Source organism: Erpetoichthys calabaricus, chromosome 18 (genome assembly GCF_900747795.2).
Source record: "Erpetoichthys calabaricus chromosome 18, fErpCal1.3, whole genome shotgun sequence".
In the NCBI taxonomy this organism is placed as follows: Eukaryota; Metazoa; Chordata; class Cladistia; order Polypteriformes; family Polypteridae; genus Erpetoichthys; species Erpetoichthys calabaricus.
In genome coordinates this window covers 10,886,763-10,911,579 of record NC_041411.2, presented here as the reverse complement: position 1 = coordinate 10,911,579, position 24,817 = coordinate 10,886,763, and the positions used below count along the sequence as shown (strand labels likewise).

Below are 24,817 nucleotides of genomic sequence, written 5' to 3'. Positions count from 1 at the left end.
CTCAGCAAGTCGGCTAACATCCGCCATGTGCCGTCTTTCAGTTGCGAGAAGCAGATCATAGAATGGTTGAAACTGTTGCCCCTAACGTTGCGCCACGGCGTGTGGTTCATTTATACCTCGTGTCTTCTCATTAAAGTTTTATCTCGCGAATATGTTATTGCAATCCGCAGCGGGAGCGTTTCTATAAAGTTAATTTAAACTTACGTTTTACACCGTGCTTTGTTTCCCTTATGAACATGCTTGTATGGTTAAGTCGCTCCGTTCTCAATTGTTTAATTAATTTTTTGCTGTTCGCTGTTTGCGGCTCTTCCTCCATTTCCCCCTACTTCGTTCTTTTCTCTCGCGAATATGTTATTGCAATCCTTAACGGGAGCGTTTCAATAAACTGATTGAAAATAGTTTTGCATTTACCTTTTTAGTAAAAGGCGAGCTTTTAAGCCTGAGAAATCACCCCGTAAATGCACACGTTTAATTGCACATGTGTTAATATGTATGGTTACACAGTATTAAAAGACAGTGAACAACATCAGTTACCTTTGTTCCCGCGTTTGATAAAAGGTGAGCTTTTAAGCCTGAGAAATCACCCCGTAAATGCACACGTTTAATTGCACGTGTTAATATGTATGCTTACACAGTATTAAAAGACAGTCAAAAATTAACGTCATTTACCTTCGTTCCCGCGTGTGACTCATGCTGTAAATCTCTTCCTTGTTTTTAGTTCACGTGATTACGTAGGAGGCGTGATGACGCGATACGTGTCTCCGCCTCCTCCATTACAGTGTATGGACAAAAAATATGTTCCAGTTATGACCATTACGCTTTGAATTTCGAAATGAAACCTGCCTAACTTTTGTAAGTAAGCTGTAAGGAATGAGCCTGCCAAATTTCAGCCTTCCACCTACACGGGAAGTTGGAGAATTAGTGATGAGTCAGTCAGTCAGTCAGTGAGTGAGTGAGTCAGTCAGTGAGGGCTTTGCCTTTTATTATTATAGATATATATATATATATATATATATATATATATATATATATATATATATATATATACATACATATATATATACAAACTGTACATATATACATACATACATACATACATACATACACACACAAATATATATATATTCACACATACATATACATTACGACAGACTGCTGTCACTGTCCTGCTCCACTGACAGATTGAGGAGATCGTTCCTCCCCCAAACTATGCGACTCTTTAATTCCATCCGGGGGGGGGGGTAAACGTTAACATTTAACATTATACATAGTTATTGTCTGTTTTTCACCTGCATTATTATCATTCTTTAATTTAATATTATTTATTGTATCAGTATGCTGCTGCTGAAGAATGTGAATTTCCCAATGGGATTAATAAAGTATCTATCTATCTATCTATCTATCTATCTATCTATCTATCTATCTATCTATCTATCTATCTATCTATCTATCTATCTATCTATCTATCTATCTAATCTATCTATCTATCTATCTATCTATCTATCTATCTATCTATCTATCTACCTCAGTTTTTTAAATTTAATGGAAATCCATGCAGTTGAATATCTTAATACTTCATGAAATCAAGGCATAGAACAAATAAACAATGGCAAACAAAAAATAAGACAAGGAATCATTAATTGTGCAAAATGTATTCAAATTTTTCATTCATCAAAGTAGCCGTCTTTTGCTGACATATCAGGCAAACTGTGGCAACCCTTTTGATTCAGAATGCCAGTCACTCTGTGCAAGTCATCAACTTTGCCTCCAGCAAAAGAACCCCAGACCACCACACGTCGTCCTCCATGTTTGACAGCACACACTGAGGAACACCCTACATCAGTGATGAACTTGAGATTTCAAATTTTGATTCATCGGTTCAGTCTGCAGTAGTCCACAGCTGGTATTTCAAGGCTCTATTTTGTCCTTTAACTCTTTCAGGGCGGGTGTCGACTTTTGTCAAAAGGAAGGTTTGACGGTGGTAATCAACAGTAAACGGTGACAAAACCTGATGTTATGTTTTTGGTGGACTCTTTCTGCTAGAAGGAAAGTTAATTTCATTGATTTGACCGAAATTCCCTGTGCTCAAGTGAGCAGCGAGGAGTAAACAATGGCAGAAATGGCATTGACATCTGGCGAGAGTTTGAAGCGAATGCATAAATCAAAACCATGCTGGGGATGACGTTTGCATATTACTACTGAATTGGACTCTGACTTTGATACAAGTGATCAAAAACAAATGTGAGGAACCAGCATCAGCTGATCGGTCCCCAGCTGATCATAGTCCTGAACAGGTTGGTGTAGCTGATGCACCTACAGCAGCATTCGCCTGGGGGGACCGCCACTTACAATGACAAGAAGTACAAATCATATTGCTATGTACTGCGCCTGCTGCTGCTGCCCCTGCCACGCAAAGACAGGCTGGCAGCCAGCCTGCCACACATTTCTGGCAAACTTGTAACCACAGCGTACAGCAACAGAAATTTTATGTTGATTTCTGTGTGAAACCGTTGCTTTGTGTGCTTTCAGAAAACTGTGTTTTTTGGAAAAAATATTCATCCCTCAAAGAGTTAAGGAATGGCTTTCTTTCTGCCACACAGCATGTCAAACCTGCAGCACAACGTCTCCTCTTCACAGTATAAACTGACACTTGCTTTTTTCGACCTGCACTCTTAAGCTGTGCTTGAAGCGCCTGACACACAAACCGGTGATGCTCAGAAACTTGTCTTCTGATTTGGTTGTGACTTTTGGGTCTGCCAGATCTCTCCCTGTCAGAGTTTCTTCCAGTTTCCAGTTGCCTTTGGATTGTATAGGACACCACTGGACTCACCGACACTTTGATTTTTTCAGCAATTTCTCTAAATGCATTAACAGGTCAGTTACTCACTGGTCACCCTCAGGAAACAAATGGACCATTTCAAAAGCTGGACTCGTTTTGCAATTAGGGACATGTAAACAGCAAAACTTCACACTGTTTTGGGCTACTAAGACTGAGGCTCCGTGCTTGATGTCCTAACAGATTAAATTAAATGCTTGACAGGTTCTTCTCAATCCAACCAAAGAGTGAAGCTTTGCTTCTCCCACAACATGGAAAACATAAAAGTGGCTCTGCGTGCATGTTTGCAATTAGCATGGTTAATGAAAGACCAGATATCCAACTATAGTTACGACTTCCGGTGAGTGAAAATACAACTTACAGTACTTGAGCATAATATCTTAGATTCCTCTTGGCATGGTCGTGATGTGACAAGACGTCTTTTCTTTCCAGTCTTGCTCTTCTAACTCCACTGGAATACAGGTTGGTGATTTGTATGACAGGTTTTTAGGTGAGCGAATCTGTGGCTTTCTTTCACAAAGTTTCACTAAGTTTTACCTTAGTATACATAAGGACACCCCGTTACTATGTTTTTATGTATGGATAACACAAAGCTTTAAAAGTATCAATTTGTCAAATACTGCAGTAACTTTTTTATTTAATACATATTGTATGTTTCATGCAGATCTCCTTCCTGCCCAGGCAGGCTTCACGTCCTGTGCTGAAAGATGGATTCTGCCTCCTTTCCATGCAGTGTCCCAGAAAAAAGAACACACACAACCATAAACAAGTGTTTTAACAGGACTCGCACAGGCCCAGAATTTTTGGAGACTTTGCTCAGTTATCCAGTGAGCTGCCATTTCCCTTAAATCATTAACTATGTTAATGTGATTTTATCACTAATCAGAAAGAGGCATTTCTGTGTTAGTTTCAGTAATCTTCTGCTCGCCTTCATTATTACAATCTCCTGCACATGTGAAGCTAATTTTGAGTTAAATAGCCATGGAACAGAACAGCACTGCATCCAATGTTGATCACCTAATTAGGGAGTCATACACAAATTCAGCGTACAGTCATTCAGTTTCTGCAGTCCATATAGATCACCCGAAGCAATTAGCTGTCATTTAGTGTCCAACTGAAAACAACCGATCTTTAAGGAATAACAATACATGCCTATCTAAAGGCCTCCATTCGATTACAAGGAACAAGAAATCCCCATCCAGCAGATTAGCCTGCATCTTTACTGCTGATGCACAGGGAAGAGTCTTGATCTCTCCCTATCTGGAAGGCATTTAGGCAGAAATATCAATGAGGATGCATGAGCAGCTCCTGTTTATCAAACCAAAGAAGCACAAGAGTTGAAGCTTTACAAGAAAGGAGCTCCACTGCCTGAAGAATCATCTCAAAATGAGGATCCAGGCCCACTCCAGCAATCCTGGATACTTGGGGCCCTTGTGATTTCAGTTTTAAAGATGTGCGCTGAGCAGCAGTCCAACTTTAGGTCATATAGATGGATCTTTTCAAGTCCCTACCATGCTTTTAACATACTCTGACTGAAGGAGAAGCAAAGCAGACTAAAAGCAAACTCATTGAGATTGAAAGACGGCATTCTGTGAGGGTTCATAGTGTTCTAGGTTTAGCATTAACAAATGTAATGACGTACACTAAAAAGGCAGTACAGAATTTATAGTAATAGATTAACACCATTTTTTGGAGCTTATGGAAGATGAAAAGGATAATGTGTTTTTTTTTTTCGTTATTTAGATGAGGATTCATTCATTTAAAAGTGCACATGTGGAACGTACACCTGGCAGACATAAATCAGAGCCCTTAGTACTGACTTTAACATTATGTTCTATTATAATTCTCACTTCAAGGTAAAGGTAGCTATTTCATGAACGAGTACTGCAATACTATAAGATCATAAGGAAGTATTTTCAAGCCCTACTTAGTTCATCAATCTCTCTTCACTGAGCTCACCATCAAAAGTTGACCTCTACATAGTGTGCTACTTAAACACAGGCTGGTAATGTGTTTTATTTATCTTGTCGTTTGTGTGAAGACATACTTCCTGATATTTGTTGTCAAAGAACTCATAGTCTTAATAATTTTAAACATGCTTCTCATGTCACTTCTGAATCTTTGGTTGTCAGTCTTCTTGTCACCCAGGGTTCAGTGTAGTAGCTCCTCTCTGGACCTTCACTGCACTTAACTTCTTAGGGTGTACTCACACTGGCAATTCGTTCCTTGCCCGAACACATTTGTCTGCAGGTAACCCCGCAAATTCTAGCTTGTTTGACTAGTGTGATCGCTCCGTGCCAGGCCAACCATACTGTGCTCTGGCCCGCTTGGAAGAGGTGGGCTCGAGCACGGTTCAACAGCATTCTGGAACAGTGTGAATGATAAACGTGCCCGAGCACGGAAAACAGACAAGACGTTAATGATGCGACAAGTCATCGTCCAACCTGCTATATCCTAACAATGGGTCACGGAGGTCTGCTGGAGCCAATCCCAGTCAGCACAGGGCGTAAGGCAGGAACAAACCCTGGGCAGGGCACACACACACACCCACACACCAAGCATACACACTAGGGACAATTTAGGATCGCCAATGCATCTAACCTGCATGTCTTTGGACTGTGGGAGGAAACCCATGCAGACACGGGGAGAACATGCAAACTCCACGCAGGGAGGACCCGGGAAGCGAACCCAGGTCTCCTTACTGTGAGGCAACAGCGCAACCACTGTGCCACCAGACACAAAAAAAATTAAAAAGAGATGATAAAGATTAAGAAAAAGCAGATCCCAAAGATGAAGAAGTAGAACAAGTTGCCAGAGAAGGCAATAAAGATACCAAAGAAGAAAATGGTGAATCTGTAGAAAAATGAAGCAAACAAAAATGTGAGCAACAAAATCAATCAAGTCAAAGAAGACAGAGAAGAGAAAAGATTTAGAAGAAGCAGAAAAGAAAGAGATGACAGGCGTGATATGTATGAGTGGCCAAACAGGCCATAAATTATATTTTTTTTGCATAAATTACTGGCACATATGATTGCAATCTGTTCAGTTAGCCAATAAACGGTGCATTGTTGCTTGACTTCTCATTACAATAATCAGGTTTATGATATTAGCATCAGTGAATTCCATACTGCTATTGTCCTCAAGCCTGTGGTTTGAAAAAAGTACACCAGTCTTCCTCACGTGACTCCATCTGCATTTCCTCACCTTTCACTAAGGACGGGCACCCTGATGTGATCCAGCATGACTTTCAGTAATGTCAGGTGTGCTAAAAGTGGAACTGCAAAATGAAATTGGTGTATAATCAGTGAACGGCGCCTAGCCGCTTGAGGACGTCAGCGGCTCCTTTCAGCTGGAGACACACAATAGCAGGCACATGCAACGGAACAGACCAGAGCTCAGGTAATTTAGTACCTGCCACAGAATCTGTCCTGATGACACTCCACCAGTCAATAGGCAACTAAGGAAGACCAGCATAGTCACACTATGCCAAAATGACAAGCAATTTGAGTTGGATTAAAAAAAATTACATTTCTAAACAAGATGGGGGAAAAAAGACTGTGTTTTCTATTCATGGCAACCAAAAGACTTCCCACTTTGAAGCAACGGACCTCCAATCCATTTTAAGCACCGGCACTTAAGGAACAAATCAAAGGAGATGGAGATCCCTGCTGGACTGGATTAACTTTCATTACACACATTGTGCCAGGTGTGCGCTGTATTTTTCCTGTGAACAATTGCGCTTATTCTTCCTCTTAAAAATCTTTCCCAATTCTAGAGGAACCTTTGAAATGGGCACATGCTACCATCACTAAATAGGGTCTCATGTTATTCTCCTTTTATACAGTTTTGCAATAAACGCACATTTCCTGTCAGACACGTCCGGCTAGTATTGATCACAGAAAGAGATTTCACAAAATGGACAAACACCAAAAGCTGATCACCAGAGTGTGCCTTGAAGGATAATTCTGGCATGGCTGCCACACATTTCCACTAGAAAACACCCTTTTAAAAAATGATTGTCACAATGCACGGTACTTACAAAAATAGAATAAAAGTTAGTGAGGAAAAAAAGAAAGGAAGTATTCGATGAACAAAAATCCAGCTTCTGTTGCAGACAGAGCCTTGGGCTTCGCCATCTTAAAATTGCCTCATTATGCTACAGGGGGCTTTATTATTCATAAATCATAATCATAAACTCATCCAAGTATACTAGATCAGTGCTGCCCACATTCCATCAAAATTAAAAACTACTTGACCCCTGAAACGTTTTATTATGCTGTGAATTTAACAGCTAGAGGCATCACAAAGAACAGACAGACTCGAGATAAACTAGGGAGAAATTTGGGGAATCTGGGAAAAGCCTTCACACATCCCAGCCTTGGGTGTCCATTTTCTGAACCTGCTTCTTTGATAAAAGGACTGAAAAGAGACGAAACCCACAGGGTGAAATTTAGCAAGGGGCACACACTCTTTTACCCGTAGACCATTACAGAGACTCACAACAATATTTATCAAAAATGTCCTTGGGATGTGGAGATAACCACAGTTTCCTGTAAAGTAAATCCATTTGGAAACACCACACCATTACCTACGGGGTCAGGAACAGAACTTGAGCTCTAACACGTTGCCCACCAAATCAGAATATGTGGTCACTGCCTGTGTGCACTTACAGTATGCATGCATCTGTGGACATTGTACCACATGCTCCAGGTCACTCCAATATCCCAGGACGTTCATTTTAGGTTCTTAGGCCGGTACAGCAAAGAACATGAAAAAGTGCCAATCTTAAACAAAAGGCAGAAATGTGCATATAGGCTTCAAAGTAGCCTCACTTAGCTTAGAAGCTTGATAATGGACACTGCAGTACATCATTTAAGTGCTGCATGCCTGTTTTCTAAGTACTGTAAGCCTCTCAGTGAGAGCTATTATATTATAACTGATATCTCTTCAACGTACTTATGATGTAAATGTAGAAAGCATGGTGATGTTAGTGGATGCATCTGCTGCCTCACAACTCCTGGTCTGGTCAGTGTGTGTGGGAGTGTGAATCCTGCATGTTCTCTCCATGTCCGAGTCTGATTTTCTTTGGGTACTCCAGTTTTTCTCCAACATATTATAAATATTAGGTTACTGACCAGCAGGACAGACAGACACAGACAGACAGACAGACAGACAGACAGACAGACAGACAGACAGACAGACAGACAGATAGATAGATAGATAGATAGATAGATAGATAGATAGATAGATAGATCAACTTTATTTTGCACAATAACAAAAACATGAACACAGCAGTAATATGCAGTTAATAAATATGTAGCAATTCACAAGAAAGCTAATGGTTGCATTACTCCACTACTATTGTCCTGTACACGCCTCCTACTCCACACATAAGTTACAGAATTGTTTATAACAAATAAGTAATTCATAATTTATTCATTATACCACTACTTCCTTGTACATGCCTCCTAATCCACACATAAATATAAATAATTGTCCCTAATAAATCCACATTTCATTGACAACTTCACGGCATTGTGCACATTTACAAATGCAACACAGATAACATAAACACAGAAGAGCATTTAGTTAAAACATGTGCTATTCATACACAAATAAAAAAGACAGAAGTGAAAGGCACTATATCACAGATAGATAGTGTCACACACGTGTGCATGGGAGGCAGCTAAAGGGCTTGAGTGACGGCAGTTCTGAGATATGCCGGGAGGTGGCAGAGTGCACTGACTCTTTTTCTCTCTTGCCTGCAGACCATTCCCGGGAGATTCCACCTGGCTCTCGTGACATCATTTCCGGGACCGAGCCAATGGAAGGAGACCTTACTGGCTCCGGCCCCTCTGACGTCACGTCCAGGCCCGAACCAATGGAGAACGAACACGTCCCTGATCCTTATGACCTCACTTCCTGTCTTCCCCTTTAACACCCTGACCTTTGTCCTAATTCCTCAGTCTTGTTTTGGACTCAGTTGTGTGCACATCAGTGCTATCAGTGAATAAGAAAGCGACTTTGCAGCCAGGATACCAGAATATATGGGTGGCTGCCCCAAACCTTTCTCTGTGTATGTCTCAGTTTTGTGGCAATAGATAGATAGATAGATAGATAGATAGATAGATAGATAGATAGATAGATAGATAGATAGATAGATAGATAGATAGATAGATAGATAGATAGATAGATAGGAATTTATTTGTCCTTGGGGGAAATTTGGCTTTTTACAGAATCTCTTTAAATGAATTAATGTATAAATAGATAAATACACACAAACACACACTATATAGTCTGAATATACACCAGAATGACTAAAAAGGAAGAAAATCTCAAAACTAAAAACAGCTTCCCAGTCACACACACCTGAATACGGTAAGTTAGTGTGAGAATGTGATTAACTTCATGTCCAGTGTGCTGCCAGAATATGCTTTACCTCCAATGGCCCTGAAATGGACTAAGTCGGTTTGATAATGGATGGACAGGTGCTGTATAAAAAGCATATACATATAAATCTAAAACCATGACCATAAGAAACATCCATCAAATGATCTACACATAGTGTAAGTGTGTGTGACTCCATCCCTCAGAGCACCTGGCCAAATTAACGTCTTCATTACTAACCCTTCTCTGGTCTGTTTCTCTTCTCCGTTTCTAGCTGTGGCACTTGATGCCACTACTCTATTGCCAAGTTGCCCACTGGAAACCAGAAATACTGGGGAGCGTTGGAATCCACAGATGGTAGGATTTTGCCACTTTATTAGACTGCCCAGTATAAACTTATATAAAATGGTACACTGCTAGGATGGGGTTGTAGGCCATTTGGGCAAAGTCTCCATGCCTGTGACTGACTTTGTTGGTTATAGTGGATATTATTAATTTTCTTCAGGTAACCTAGTAAGTTGTTTTCCTTTCCTTGGTTCTCAGCTGGTCGTAGCTAAACGATGATGGTGATAGACAAATACTGTTAAGACCAAGTTATCTTAATTAATATAAAAATGACTCTTTTGCTGTGTTCTTTTTAAGCTAATATGTGGTTTTATGTGTTCACCTTATGTTCTTTGTTTTATACCTGTAAACATGTGACAGCATCTAAGCCTGCACAATGCCTGTACAAACATTAATTGAATGATCTTCATTCACAATCAAGAAATTATTCCATTCCAGCCACTTTTCAATCAGGGTCTTCAACCAGAGGCCTGTAGGCCACATCCAGCCCATAAAGATACAACTCCAAGCCTATGATGCCTGGCTTCAGTGCCACAGCTGGCGGCGTTCATTGAGTATTTTATTTGCCTTTTTTTTTTCACTGTTCAGAACTTGCTTTCCATATTTGGTGCTGCCTCACCACAGTGACTGTGAGGGCACGAGGATTGCACGTGCCCACCCTTTAATCACGCGCACGCAGGGTCTCCGCTGTGCTCAGTGTGTGACGTTGCAGTAATCAGTGTTTAAAATGGGCAGATCTGCACCAGGTGAGTCGTCAGCTTTTTATCTTATGCTTTCTTGGAACAGCTTGACACCATTTCTGTGGGCTTCCAGAAGGGTAATTGTTTTGTTTTCTTGTTTGCTCCTTCGGCTTGATACTTGCTTACCTTTTACCTCACCTTCTTTTTTCTCTTTCCTTCTTCCAATTTGCTTGTTTATTTTGTTTTAGGTGGTGTTTGTCTGTTTCAGGGAATAAGTTAGTGTGATGGCTGTCTCGGATTGTGAATAGTTGGAGGGGTAGAGAAGGTCATTCAAGTAACTTACTGTACCTTCCCCCTGTGAAGCTGGTATGCTCTTTGGCTCTTTCTGCCACTACAAGCAAATAAAGTGCAGCAGCACAACGTTCATTTCTTTGTACCGGCTGAATCTTAACAACACTCCATTATGGTTGTCCAGTTCTTCCCAACAATTATGGTGCATACAACATGTAGGACCACACAACAAGTGGGAGACAGTCAAAGGGCTCAAATTGGGGTATTGACAAGCCAGATTGAGGGTTGGCGGTGGGTACTAATGCCTTTTCTTTTCTCCCCAAAGACCTTCAAAAGAGAAAAGCACCTGATTGCATCACTTCTGTCTCTGTTCCTGTTATCAGTTCTGGCACCCACTGATGACCTCATTCCTCTTCCTCTCCTGCAAGTACGCTCTTCCTATCCTCCCACGATAAAAGCAGTCAATGATCACAATTCTCTATTCAATATGAGTTGTAGAGACTCAGTCTAGAGAGATTACTCTTTTTTTCTCTTGCATCACAATCCGGGTGGATCCCCAATTTTTTGTTTGGTTGTGACCGTGTCTTTCTACACCATATATTGCAGGAAGCTTTTGAGATGGACATTTGTTACATTATGCTTTTTTAAAATACACTGAAGTACCCCCCCCACCACCACCCGCCTCCATCTAAAGTTCCCACTGCACTCTTGTTCCAAAGGCACCTTGGTGAACTGCTTATCCTGTGATTTGTTACGGTATTTCCCAAGCTGCCCTAATGTTCAGAGAGGTGAACAGCCACAGCATCTCCTGACAGCAGTGTTACTTATCTTATGTGTATAGGTGCCTTATGTTCAGAAATGACTTTTATTGGAATTATATATTATTTTTTTCACCTCATGTCAGTCAAGTGTGAACTCTGCACATCCTCTTTGTGACTGTGTGGATTTTTACTGGATATCCTTACACAACTCCCACTTAACTCTAAATTGTACAAGTGTATGTAACAGCAAGTGTGCAGCGTTCACCCACAGATAGCTCCTGCCTTGGGTCCTATACATCTAGTATAATTTTAGCTCCCTGAAAGTCTGTAATGGAAATGATTAACATTAAATGTAGTCTTCTCCTGAAGCACATACGACCTTAGTTTAGTAATGGGATCCTAATAAAACCTAACCTGGATGATGAACAATGTGAAACAACATGGCAGCCCAAACAACAGCTAACAAGCAGTAGTTATTGGTCTCTGACATAAACTGCAGACAGGGGCATCATGGCGACCACCTGTGTGTTGGGAGATCGCATCAAAGCAACGATCAACTCAGGTGTGGAGTTTCCCATTCTTTAACACTATAAAATGTGCACATTAAAGCAGAGGGAACAAACTTCATATGCATACTCAGAAGCAGACATTTGAATTTTTTTAACATTAAAGAAAGTACATCTGCTGCTTGCCAGTCATGGAATGAAACTAAGATGTAATTTTTTGAAGGCTTTTAGGGCTTTTGGATTAAACTTTCCACTTTTAAAAATATACTGCCATGTTTGTTACAGTCATGACGCCAGCTGCCTGGGTTTATGAGGTCATCTCATTCAAAGGGCGCACGAAGCTCCTCTGAAGGAAGCCAATGACTCTGGCAGGACACCAAGGGTCTGACACAACTAAACAAAAAGAAGTAAAACTGGATGGGAAGAAGTAACAGTTTGCCAGCTACAAAAAAATAAATGAAGTTAAAAAATCTCTGGTTTAGCACACCTCCAGGAAGTGACGCCGATTTTATTCCCACAATCTAGGTTAGTTGCCAGTAGTCATCCTCAATGCTTCAAAACTTGGGAGACTAGCATTCAGTTCTTAACCCAATTACTTGTGAATTTTAGACATTCTTTCCGTGTCTGTGTGGCCTTCTCCATGGATCCCGGTTTTCTCCCATATCCTAAAGATGTGTGGTGACCCAGACTAATTGAGCATGTGCGGGACCCCTGTCTCGTCCAGGACTTGGCTTGTACTTACCCTAAGTGTTGCTGGTGAAAGACTGTGATGTTAAGAAAAATGAAATAAAAAAAAGTACTGTGAACAAAACCAGAAAGGCTTCCATACTTACACTGAGCAAAAAAAAAATCCAATTTCAGTATATTGCTAGTTAAAGTGTTAAAAGGCCATTATGGTCTCGGTTTATACCAATGACTACTGGTGTATGAGTCAAAACAGAAGTGCATTACTGTTCTGGAAACAAAAAAGCTGCATTCCCTGCAAACATAATCATCTGATAAGACACTATCATGTTCCTTCTTTGGCCTCACCGGCCCTAGCCTGTCACCTCATAAAGGAAAAGCTCACCACAAGGGAATGCAAAATTCTTTTTACACACAACTTAGTGGTAATGTTCAGTTTTTCACTTCGGAATCCTTCCAGAGGCAGATCTAATTCCACCTTTCCATACACTCAGGTGAACACGCATGTCAATACACTGGGGATGAGCCCAATGCTTGTCTTAAAGTGGGATTAGATGAAGTTGTCCACAGGCAGTAAAAATCGATATGTAGGTATGGTAGAGCAAGAGGATGAGATTTGTGGTGAAAGGGGTGAGAGCGTAGTTTGTGTTTTTCTATAACCGCTAAGAGAGCCTGCGTTTCAAAGAACACAACCTGCAGACAGAAAACATTTGACATTCTGCTGTAGAGAAGGTTGTGGTCAATTGTTTGTTTTTTTTAAAGCTCAAGATGTTCACCACTGACTAAGTCACCAAAGTTTTGATAATTAAAAATCTTCTCTAATATGCACAAAAATATAAGTTATACATTCCCTAATATATATATATATATATATATATATATATATATATATATATATATATATATATATATATATATATATATATATATATATGAAAGGACTGGGGGAGAGTTATCTTCTCCAGATCACTGGATGGTAGCCCCCCTGGGTTACAGTGGTGCCTCAAATTCTCACAGGGCATCATGGGACATAAGAGTTCTTCAAATTAGTCCTGTTGGATTCCATGGGTGCCACCAGGGGGTGCTGCAGGGACTGGGGAAACCCTATTTCATGGGGCTTCCATCTCACACAGAAGTGCTTTCGGACCATGTGTATGGGTCAGAGATAAAAGGAGCTGCCTGCCTAACTTAGATGAGCCAGAGTCGGGAGGAAGGTGGACAACGCTTGCGAGGAGGAGTAGAGGAGGCAGTGACAAACCGAGACCGAGAAAGGAAGACAAATAATTGTTTGCTATACAGTGCTCTGTTGTACTTGTAGCTGTGGTGGTGGGAAACGCTTGCTGAGAAGAATTTACTCACAATAAAAAAACTCTTTGTGTTTTTATCTTGTGTCCATTTCCATTTGTGTTGCATGTTTGGGGACTCCCCAATACAAATATATATATAATAGCTGACCCCCCAGCTCCGCCCATGTAGTAGTGAAACAGGACAAACTTAAAAATTAATTTTAAAAAAAAAGTTTTGCCAAACGTTGCCAATGTATCCGATTGTGCTCAGCTCTGACGGGAGAGCGTCCCCCGTGTGGGGAGAAAAGCACGTGGCCGTGATATCTCTGCCAATGAGCAGGTACCCTCAAAAACACACGTAGCTCTGATCTCTCTCTCAAAAATGTCAAAAGTTACTCCTTAACAATCTCTAGATGATAATGTCTGTTGAACAAACCAGTATCTCTAGCTAAGCAGAGGCAAGGTGCGCTCCAACATGTGGTGAGAGACAGACCGACTCGAACGGAGGATGGCGCACAAATGAGGAGGACCCTGCTCTTTCCCCTAGGCCAGCAGCCTCTCTCTCAGATTCCCGCAAATAAATCGGTTCCGCAAGCGAACTATGATACTTAGATTAATGAGTCGCAAAGTGAACCGGAATGTTCAAGCAAATTATAGAAAAAAACCCAATCTAAATCCGTTAAGTATTTCTCTTGTGAAAAGCGGACAGACACAAAGATAGGTGGACAGACAGAGGTTTGATTTTTTATACATATATACACATATATACATACATACATATTATATACAGTATATACTATATATATATATATATATATATATATATATATATATATATACACACACACATACTGTCACGCACGAGCGCATGGGGAGCAGCTTAAGGACCCGACGGGCGCTGCGACAAATCGTGCCAGGGGACAACTGCGGGGTACTAACCTCTCCTTTTATATTTCTCCAGAAAGAACAAAGCACCACCGCCATAACTATTCCCGGAAGACTACTGATCCCACTCACTTCCAGGTTCCTTTCTTTCCTCTGGTCCCCTCCTGATGATTTCATTTACCCATCTATCACCACGGCTTCCCCATCATTTCATCACTTCTGGTCCTCCATTATAAATTGTCCGCTCAGCCATTTTTATTTCGTCTGTTGTACAAGATTTTGAAAACACTGACAAAACCAATTTTGCTTTACAGTATACGGGGCCTAAAAAACCCCAACCCTTTACGATTGTGTCTGTTTCTTTATTACAATACACACACCACTGGTGGGGAAATCCAGGCAAAGGCAAAGCTGAAAAATATTACAGATGCTGTATAAGCTTCATCAGGTGGATCAAGGCTATTCAGCCACAATGTCGAGTTTCTAACCTATTTCGATTCTGGTTTGTTCACTGGTTTTTACCTATTTCTTGCCATCTGCATATAATGACCTAAGTGTTAACTACACCATGAAAACACATATTGGGAAAATATTATTACAGTGTTAGAATTTCAGTCTCAAATATTCAATAGATTAACCTCATTTAAGCATCCCTAAAAAAGAACTTGAAAACTTCTGGAATGAAGCGTGTGGGTGTGTGTGTGTATGTGTGTCAGGAACTGAGCCTCTAAACACATTAACTCAAAATCAAGTCACTCAATTGAGCAGAACTTGGCACAGCTATTAACATTGTAAAATGCTATAAGCATATTGATTTTGAGTAAAATTGCTCCTGTAGATTTTGTTGTATAAAGAATTTATCTTTGCCTTTTTTCACACAACGGCCTGCATTTTAGTGATAATATCACAGCTTTTTATGGAAAAGTCACATGCTGGAAACATCTGGGTTTTTTTTAAGATCAAGCCACTTTTTCCAATATTTTAAAATGTAAGTTTATGTGTTGGCGCAGCATGTGTACAAAATGTTCACTATGAGTCTGTTTTGAGCTCTTTGGTAAGACGGAGTTTGAGATGCAAGAGAAAGACATCCAAGGACATTGAGATTAAAGGAACAGAAAGGAGCAGGCTAAACATGAAGACAGGTAGGGTTCAGAAATACCAGGAAAAGCACAAAAAAACAAAAAAAAAACAATCGTCAAAAGTAGGGACACTGAGCCAAAATTGAGATGAAAGAATACAGAGCAAAAAAAACAGTTCCATTATTGACTTGTTCTGTTTGATAGAAGCTACTATATTTGTCTCTCCATCTTAGGCAGGCGGACAGTAATGACAAAATGCATTTTTTGACCAGCAACAATGAACAACATGGCCGCAGAAATGAAGCGAGTGACAGAAAATGGCAGCGACCACAGCAAAGCAAAAAACAAAATGGTGTCACCAGAATAACGTATTAAAAATCTTAACATTACTCGATGAAAATGGATCCCTGAGAGTCTGTAACTCAGATTCACGTGTTGTTGTTTTCCTACTGTCACACATGTCCGCATAGGAAGCAGTCAATGGGCTTAACTAAGAGTGAAACACACGGATGAGAGTTGATGAAGTGCACTAATGTCTTTTCTCCATCCTCTGCAGATCATCTGACGGGAAAACCACGTGAACCCCAAAGAGGTCCTGCTTCTGCCTCCAGACCACACCCTCCTTCTGACCTCATCTCCAGCTATTCTCCATTGGACCCTCCTCTTCCTCACTGCTAGCTATAAACACAACCACCTGCGTTTCCCTAACAGTCAATTTCTTGACTCAGTCTCAATATACAACTCAGTAGCAAGACCACTATTCTTCAACAGCTCATTATAATTTACGGGTAGATCCTGAAACCTTTTTCTTGTACTGTATATCTTGTGTTTCATTTACACTATGTGACTACTATGTAATTTATAGTGGGTAGAGAACAACACTGAAAATGAAAACAACAGCCAACCCAACATCTTGCTAAGCACATGTTGATTTGTTAAGTGACCTTGGGCACTAACAAACAGCAAATTAAATGAGCCGCTGTGAAGAGCTTCACACATACTATGAGTAATATAGGAAGCAAGGAAAACCGTCCCTATTCACACTGAAAGCATGTGTCATATTATGTAACTCTGGAAGATCCAGAGATTTTCAGTCATAGCCAACATTTACGTAACCTTATCCAGTCAGTGGTGCGCCCGCGTGAAGGCAATCGCCTAATGTGACATACGCAAGGACTGAGACCAACTATTCTGAGACTGTCCGGAATAAATCAAACAGGTACGATTTTCTAGTTAGTTGGAGGGGCGGACTGCATATGCAGGAGAGCAGACAACCAATGAATGTTCAATACACAGAAAGTAACAACAAGGAACAAATAAGATATCTGTTTTGAAATTCACAGAAAGATGATAAGCCCGTCTGTCTGATGTCTCGTCTTTTATATACTAAGACACAAAGGAAAAAAGGGCAGAGAGTGCGGCTGAACGCGCCATAACTATTAACCCTTTCACATAGTGTTGGTCCAGCACCAGCTCTGTCAGGCAGCATGAGGGCTGTAGACCTCACAAACAGAAGAGAAGCTCATCTGTCTGATGTCTTGTATTTTACATACCATAACAAACTGGAATGAAGAAATGAAAGGCGGAGATTTCTGATGAACTCACTGCAGCTATTAATCCTGGCACCATCAGGCAACATGCTATTGGCTATCAGAAAAGGGTAGCATGCTGGGAGATTGCCATTCAGTCAGTAAATGTGACGTGGGCTGTGAGTTTCAGTCATGTAATTTAATATTGTGTACCAACGAGATTGGCGACTGCGGTAGGCAAAGTCACATATACACCACAATAGAACATGCCGTAATGTGACATCGGCTTAAAAAGAACACAGAGGGCCAAAGCAAAGTGGGTCAAAAAAAAAAATTGAAATTTAAAGGAAAAAAAAAACTTTCCTGGATACAATATGGGGGGGGGGGGGGGGGGGCGTCTATAGCTGCTTGTACTCACTGGCATACACACAACTCTTAGCAATGAAATGTGGACGGTGAAGATTGAAGCAGATGTCTCCAATTTTTTTTCAAGCGGAGCCACTCACAGCTAGGGGGATACGTTTCTTTTCCAAGGTTTACACTTTAAGGATTTAAACCTGATCCCGTTATACGTCTGAACACAGTTGCTCTCTTTTGTCCAGCGCAATTTACTAAAGCAAACAGCGGCAGCAACAGAGGCCATTTCTGGTAGGTTTCTTATACACCTCACTACAGACATTCTGTGCAAATGGACGTGGCGTACTGGTCATCTGTTTTATTACTAACACTGCAATTGTGAGATAAAACCTTGCTGGCTCCTGCAGTTTTTGATGAACTTTATATAATAAGTCTGAGTGCCTCTAAGCAATGTGTAATGGCTTCATTGGATTAACTCCTAGCCAAAGTAATTGGAATTGTTTTTTGCCCTAAATTAATTGAGTGAGGAACCTTTTAAAAAATAGCTGAATCTTCCCAGACAAATACAAAATAAATTAACCTGCAATCTGAGGGCCTTCAGAAACAACCTGAAGAAGCACACAGGAAGACAGCCATGCTGGTGCCAGTGATTCACCACTCATAAAATCTGACTAAAAAATAAGCATCAGAGAAAACTTCACTCCACCCAAATCAGACATCTGGGAAAGTTGTCCGTGATTGGATTCTGAAGCATGTTTCAAATTGCTAAAATATTCTGACTTTATTCACAGAAGACGTCAAATTAATCTGTCGGGGCTCTGTTAACACCTACAGCGCGGCCACAGAACGGCGAGAACCTTTTCTGGAATCACAGACACGATTTCAGAGGTGGCACACTGGTTAGCATGACTACTTTGCGGCCTCAGGGACCCGGCATTCGGCCTGTGCGCCATCTGCCCATCGTCCAAGTGGATGTGCGCTGTTCGTATTCCAGTTTCTCCCCACAGCTCAGACACCTGCGTGAATGTGAGCTTCTAACTATTGGCTTGGTATGAGCCACTTTGGAAACCCAAGAGAGGAATACTCATCACGATTTGGAACTGACCCCACAAAACCAGGGAGATGTGAAGGAGTAGCACCACTTCTGGATGTAAATCCATTCCAGATTCAGCAGAGATGTTGAGGTGTGTTTGATCTCGAATATAATGACATAGGGATGAGTCAAAAGATAAAAAGCGAGAGGCAGACTGACTAAAACAAACGCGCTCCCTTGCTGCTTTGCTTGCCTGTAAACACAATAAATATAGTTTCTGTGCAGAGGAATTAGATTTACATTACACCTGCATTCTGCGTCTTTCACAATACAAATCTCGACACTTTTCACACGGCTTTCTTTGGCGGTAAATTAACACTTGAAGTGTGTGTGTATTGAAACACTCCTTTAATTAATAAACACTGATAAGGGTTAGAGTGAATTTGCGTTTTCGCTTTCCCTAAAGCTTCAGCTGGATTGGCTAATTTGCTCTTTCTATTGTACTTAAACAGAGTGGCGCTGCCCTACAATCATGAGAGCTGCGTTTGATGCCAGGCCCAACTACTAGCTGTTTGCTCCTTCTCCCACACATCCCTGTTTCTTCCCACATTCCCAAGAAAAGGGGGAGGCGAACCTGAGCAAAAACCTTACCGTAACCCACCCCTCCGATGAGGGGCAAATCGGAAAGCGGGATGTGCTTCCAGGTTCTTGTCTTGGTACCAGGGTAGCCTACTGCTCCCCTAAAAAAAAAAACCTGCACCGGAAAAAGTGGATCCAGAAAACGAATGGAAGGACACTGTATGTAACACCTTTTGATTATTAATATTCCAAAAGCATTTCATGTTATTATAAATATTTCAGTCCAAACATGAAGCCCTTCCAGCAGATTTTATTCCAAGCCTTTCTCATAGAATAAAAGACAAAAACAAACCATATGATCGCCTCATCCCAGTTCTTCAGGAAATTATACAAAAGAGTATCAGCCTGTATGAATGTACTGTACATTGCACACTGTAAGAATGGCGCTATATTGCACCCGACCCGACACAGATTCACACGGGAGGCACGGGTAAAATAAAACAAATATTTATATTCTTCAGCTGGAGGGCACGCCTTCCCCGTAATCCCCCCAGCCACAACACAGTCCCAAGCACAGCACTCAAAGTAGCACAAGCAAATTGCTTTCTCTTCCTCCACCACTCCTCCCTGGCAAGCTCGTCCTCTTCCTCCTAATTCTGGCCGCTGAGTGGTGGTTGCTGGCTCCTTTTATTGGGTACCCAGAAGTGCTCCAGGTGCTTGATTGCCGACATCCGGCTGCACTTCCAGGTGGGGCGAAACTAGTGCCCAAAAGAGGCCAGCAGCTCCAGCTGCAGCACCCCCGGCGGCGCCTGCAGAACCCAACAGGGCTGCACAGAACTCCAACCCCCATGAAGCCCTGGGGGAGTCCGAGGCACCGCTGCAACCCAGGGAGGCTGCCATCTAGCGTCCAGGGGGAGATACTGGTTTCCCACCTTTGCCCCACTGGTATATATGGTGCAGGGGCGTCCCAGCCATCTGTCAGAGCACGTTAGACCGAGGCTTGAGGAGAATCTTCATCTATTGAACTGTCCCTATTTGAATGGATTCTGCGCAAATTCTACTCTTCTGGACAATGCTTCAGAATGTAAAGAGCGATGAAAAAGCAAAGATCTATCAGGAAGCAAACCCTGGATGGCAGACTAATTTAGATATTCCAACGAATGTAGCAGCACATCTGCGATAAAAGTGTATGTAGAGCATTAGTGTAAAAATCAAAATAAAAACAACTGACCTCTTCTTCAAAGTCGTAGTGTACAAAACAAAAAAGTTAGACACACTGATCTATAAACCTCAAAACTCACCATTAACCCAGGGTGCAATCCTGATCAAGTCATCTAGAATCTAATTAAATTCCGTTTACTTATTTGTCTGACACCTTTATCCAAGGGCACTTACAACATTTATGATACAATTGGTTACATTTCTTTTGGTTTTCCAACTGGAGGACATACAGGCCAAGTGACTTACTCAGAGTCCCAAATTGGTGTCAGTAGTGGGATCTAAACCCACAACCTCGGGGATTGAAGTCCAAAGCTTTATCCATTACACCACGCTGCCTGCTTTACACCAGTACACACCAGTTTCACCATGAACTATCCTTCTGGACCACAAAAGAAAAACCCTTCATATTCAGAGGTCGCCCCTGGATTCTTCAATTCAATAAAACAACATCGTGATCAGCCATTTGATGGTGCACAAGTAATGCATTTTTTACTAATTGTTTTTCAGTATCCTTCATTTATTACAGACCACACACATGTACAACATATGTCACCTATCACCCAATAAACCATCCATAACTTTGTTCTGATCTGCCATGTGGAATACTGTACCCCGAATCTTCTCCAAGTGTTCTGACCGACACTGAATGTCCTGAACTCCTCATGATGTACTGTCCTTCCCTTGCCACATTTAGCCACTCAGTTAAAAGTGAATTCTTACAAAACAGTGACAACAAAGTCTGCCCTGACCTGCGGAGAGGAACACTTTTAAGAAGACGTGGCCTCTGAATCCCGAGTTCATGGAGACAAGTTTCATTTTCAATGCACAATCTCTAACACATGTGCTGCGTCTCATGTCAACTGAATCACCAACAACACACCATCCAAGGTGAGCAGAAATGAATATGTCTACCACTTCTCTGGCTGTGGGCTCCCGCTGAGCTTACTTACATGCACCCCTAAATACTGATCTGGTTTTATCTGTTGCTTATGAGGTGTTGGGGGACAACCCTGGACAGGACAGAGTCACTCAGCCAGCCACACAGAGCCAGTTTACTGTCAGCCACTTAACATGTACGTCTTTGGGATGTGTCCAGAAATCACAAACCACACACTACTGGTAAATATTTTGAAATGATTAAATATGCATTTGTGGAAACTTGCTGGGATTTCAACATGACAGAATATAAAAAACGGAACGGCAAACAGTTCTTTATCTTCCCTCCAAAATGTTTTCTGTAATTTTTATGAATTTGTTTTTTTTTTTTTACTTTTTATATAGGTGGTGACAAGGGTGCGGTTACAGTTCTCCATACTACCAAATAAAAGAAAGGTGAGTCTTTATCGAAAGGCACATCGGAAGATTCAGTTGGAAGAACGGGTGTGTGAGACACTCTGACAAATGACAGGCGCACCTCGACATGCCCCAAATGAGATCAATTTAAAGTAGATGGAAGGTAGAAATATTGCGTCAATACAACAAAGTACAAAAAAATGGCCAGAAAAATCCTCGATGAGACTATGAAGAATGACAAGTTGTCTGTAACACAAGGTCATGAGTTGTGAATGAGATGCGCGGGGAATGAATGACACATGCGTTTTGTCATTTTTTTTTAATTCCTCTTAATTCTAGCAGGATGCGATGGTGGTGGTGAGGGAAGCAAAGGAAAAGCTGAAAGAGAGAGAGAGAGAGAGAATACTTACGACCCCCGTGTTAATTTGTTCAGCGGTAAGTGACGGCGCCGCGAAAGTCTTGGACAAGAAGCAGTAAAGGACAAGGACCACAATCATTGCCAAGGAAATATTCCACGAACCCAAAGAGATCCACTTCCCAAAGATCAAAACCAACATCCGCTCGACCCGGAGTGCTGCATGTGGGTGAGATCGGAGGAGCGGGGAAGCGAAGGGTCGGAAGAAGAAGAAAAGGGTGGACGTGAGAAAGAAAGAAGAAAGTGCGCCCTGGCTCTCTAGCTGCACCGATCGTGCATTTTAAAAGTCATAATCCTTTGAAGTATGGGGGCTGGCCAGCTGGCAGGGTGAGTAGGGCACAACTGCAATTATATTTCCAACTGCGATTGGGCAAGCCGGCCAGTTGTAAAGCAATAAATAGGACAACACATGTTACGCATCTCCATCATGTAAAAAAAAAGAAAAAATCAGGAAAAAAAAAGCGGATTGTATTCATCTGACAAAATCCCAGGTACACACTTTTTATGATTTCCCTGTTGCACGCCTATATTTGGATTCAAACAAAAAAGTAGAGGCACAATCCATCGGACCCCCACAGCGCCCGCTGTTCGTTCGCTTCAAGTTGATCGGCGGCGGACTCCGCGATCGCTCAGCGGCGAGCCCAACGAGGCAGAAGACTCGAGTGTAGCGAAGCGCCGGGAACTCGCCGATTTACTCAGAGAGAGAGAGACGGGGAGAGGGAGAGATGCGGTGGGAGGAGAAACGGCTATCAGTCCACTTAGAAACAGAGCCTGCTGTGTTAATCAAGCGTGCTAGTCTGCGCCACCTACATTCAGGTTCTGTGCGAGACAAAAAAAAAAAAAATCCGAGAGCTCCGCTCTGTTGTGATTTTCTTTCGACCCTTCAGTCTCACGCAAAGACGCAACGCGTGACAGTAACAGTCTAGCGTTAGTGCGCCCGGCCGTCCCCCGTTATCATACTTTGACTTTTCTTTTTTCATTTCCTATTTCCATACATCATGTTGTCTTATGCAGGGCTCAAGATGCTACACGAACACCCTTCTCTGGATGGGACGCAGCTCCTTCGAGCACAGTCGTACCCAATGGGCTCATTTTGTCACTTCACCCTGACGCCAGGCGCCGTATTTTGTCTATGTAATGATTTAGGACTACCCCAAAAGAAATCCATCCATCCATCCATCCATTTTCCAACCCGCTGAATCCGAACACAGGGTCACGGGGGTCTGCTGGAGCCAATCCCAGCCAACACAGGGCACAAGGCAGGAACCAATCCTGGGCAGGGTGCCAGCCCACCGCAGGACACACACAAACACACCCACACACCAAGCACACACTAGGGCCAATGTAGAATCGCCAATCCACCTAACCAGCATGTCTTTGGACTGTGGGAGGAAACCGGAGCGCCCGGAGGAAACCCACGCAGACACGGGGAGAACATGCAAACTCCACGCAGGGAGGATCCGGGAAGCGAACCCAGGTCCCCAGATCTCCCAACTGCGAGGCAGCAGCGCTACCCACTGCGCCACCGTGCCGCCCCAAAAGAAATCCACCAAACACAATGTAAATTCAACAGAAAAATTGTGTTCTGTCCGATGTCAGTTCTTGTCGTGCATTTAATGCTACCAGGAAAGGAAAAATATTTCCAACAAAATAAAATAAATACAGTACGCAAATAAATCAAAATATTCAGAAATGTGACAATTAATTCATAATAACATGAAACGTGAGTATTAATTTTTAAATTTGTCACGTAATATATATTTAATGCTTGTTTCATTGTGTATTTAATTATCTCTGAATTTCAGTATTTCAGTGAACTAAGCTGAAACTAAGCCCTGAAATGAAAACTGTCACTTTCCCCTCATCAAAGTTGAGAGGGTGGGCTCCAGCACCTACTGTTTCTTGATTGGTGCATCATCCCCGTTGAGTGGCACACCTACTGAAAGGTGTGGAATTCCACGCCAGACAGGAGACACGTGACCACCCCTGTCCACTGGGTGGCAGCACCATTGACACTCTTAAAAATCAACGTGCCATAGTGGTTCTTCATGGCGATGCCACAGGGGAAGCATTTTTTGGCTTCCAAAAACACCCATCCACAGGACTTTTCCAGAAAGAATCTTTCATCTATTTAAATCTGTAACTGGCTCCATACTGTAAATAACCAGGACTGGATGGTAACAGATCTGCGAAATACCAATAAGTCGTGATATTAAAAGGACCCTTTGTGCATAAGATGACACTCTAACAATAAGAGACTAAGTCCAGGTTTACCTAATCTGTTAGTGTTTTGCTAGGTAGCCTATCATACATTAATTATTTTTTTTCTACATATTAGGAAGGTTTTTCCACACTTTTTTAAACTCTATTTATTACGATTTTCAAAAACAAATGACATCACTTTTTTACACAGTCACCCTCATTTGCAGTGCAATTTTCCCAGCGCCGTACCAACTTGTTAATTACTACTCCTATCGCACCTTCACCATTTCCAATGAAAATATAAAAGCGCAGAAACCTTTTGAATGTCCCTCGTACCATTAAAGAACTATTATTTTTAGGAGTGCGCTTTCAGAGCCCCAGCACTATATGTTACCGCAGGACTACACCTGCACTTTATTGATGGATTCCACGGTTAGGGGATAGTGTG

General features: G+C 41.7%; 1 protein-coding gene across 2 annotated transcripts in view; it reads right to left on the bottom strand.

Annotated features, from left to right (window-relative positions):
- The window catches only part of mmp17a (matrix metallopeptidase 17a), a 180,371-nt gene extending 157,374 nt beyond the window's left edge, over positions 1-22,997 (bottom strand). For both annotated transcript variants that reach the window (XM_051921389.1, XM_051921390.1), the window contains exon 1: positions 22,163-22,997. In XM_051921389.1, the coding sequence (XP_051777349.1) occupies positions 22,163-22,309 (147 nt within the window). In that variant the 5' untranslated portion in view covers positions 22,310-22,997. The remainder of the gene's footprint in view (positions 1-22,162) is intronic.
- Positions 22,998-24,817: the final 1,820 nt, after the last annotated feature.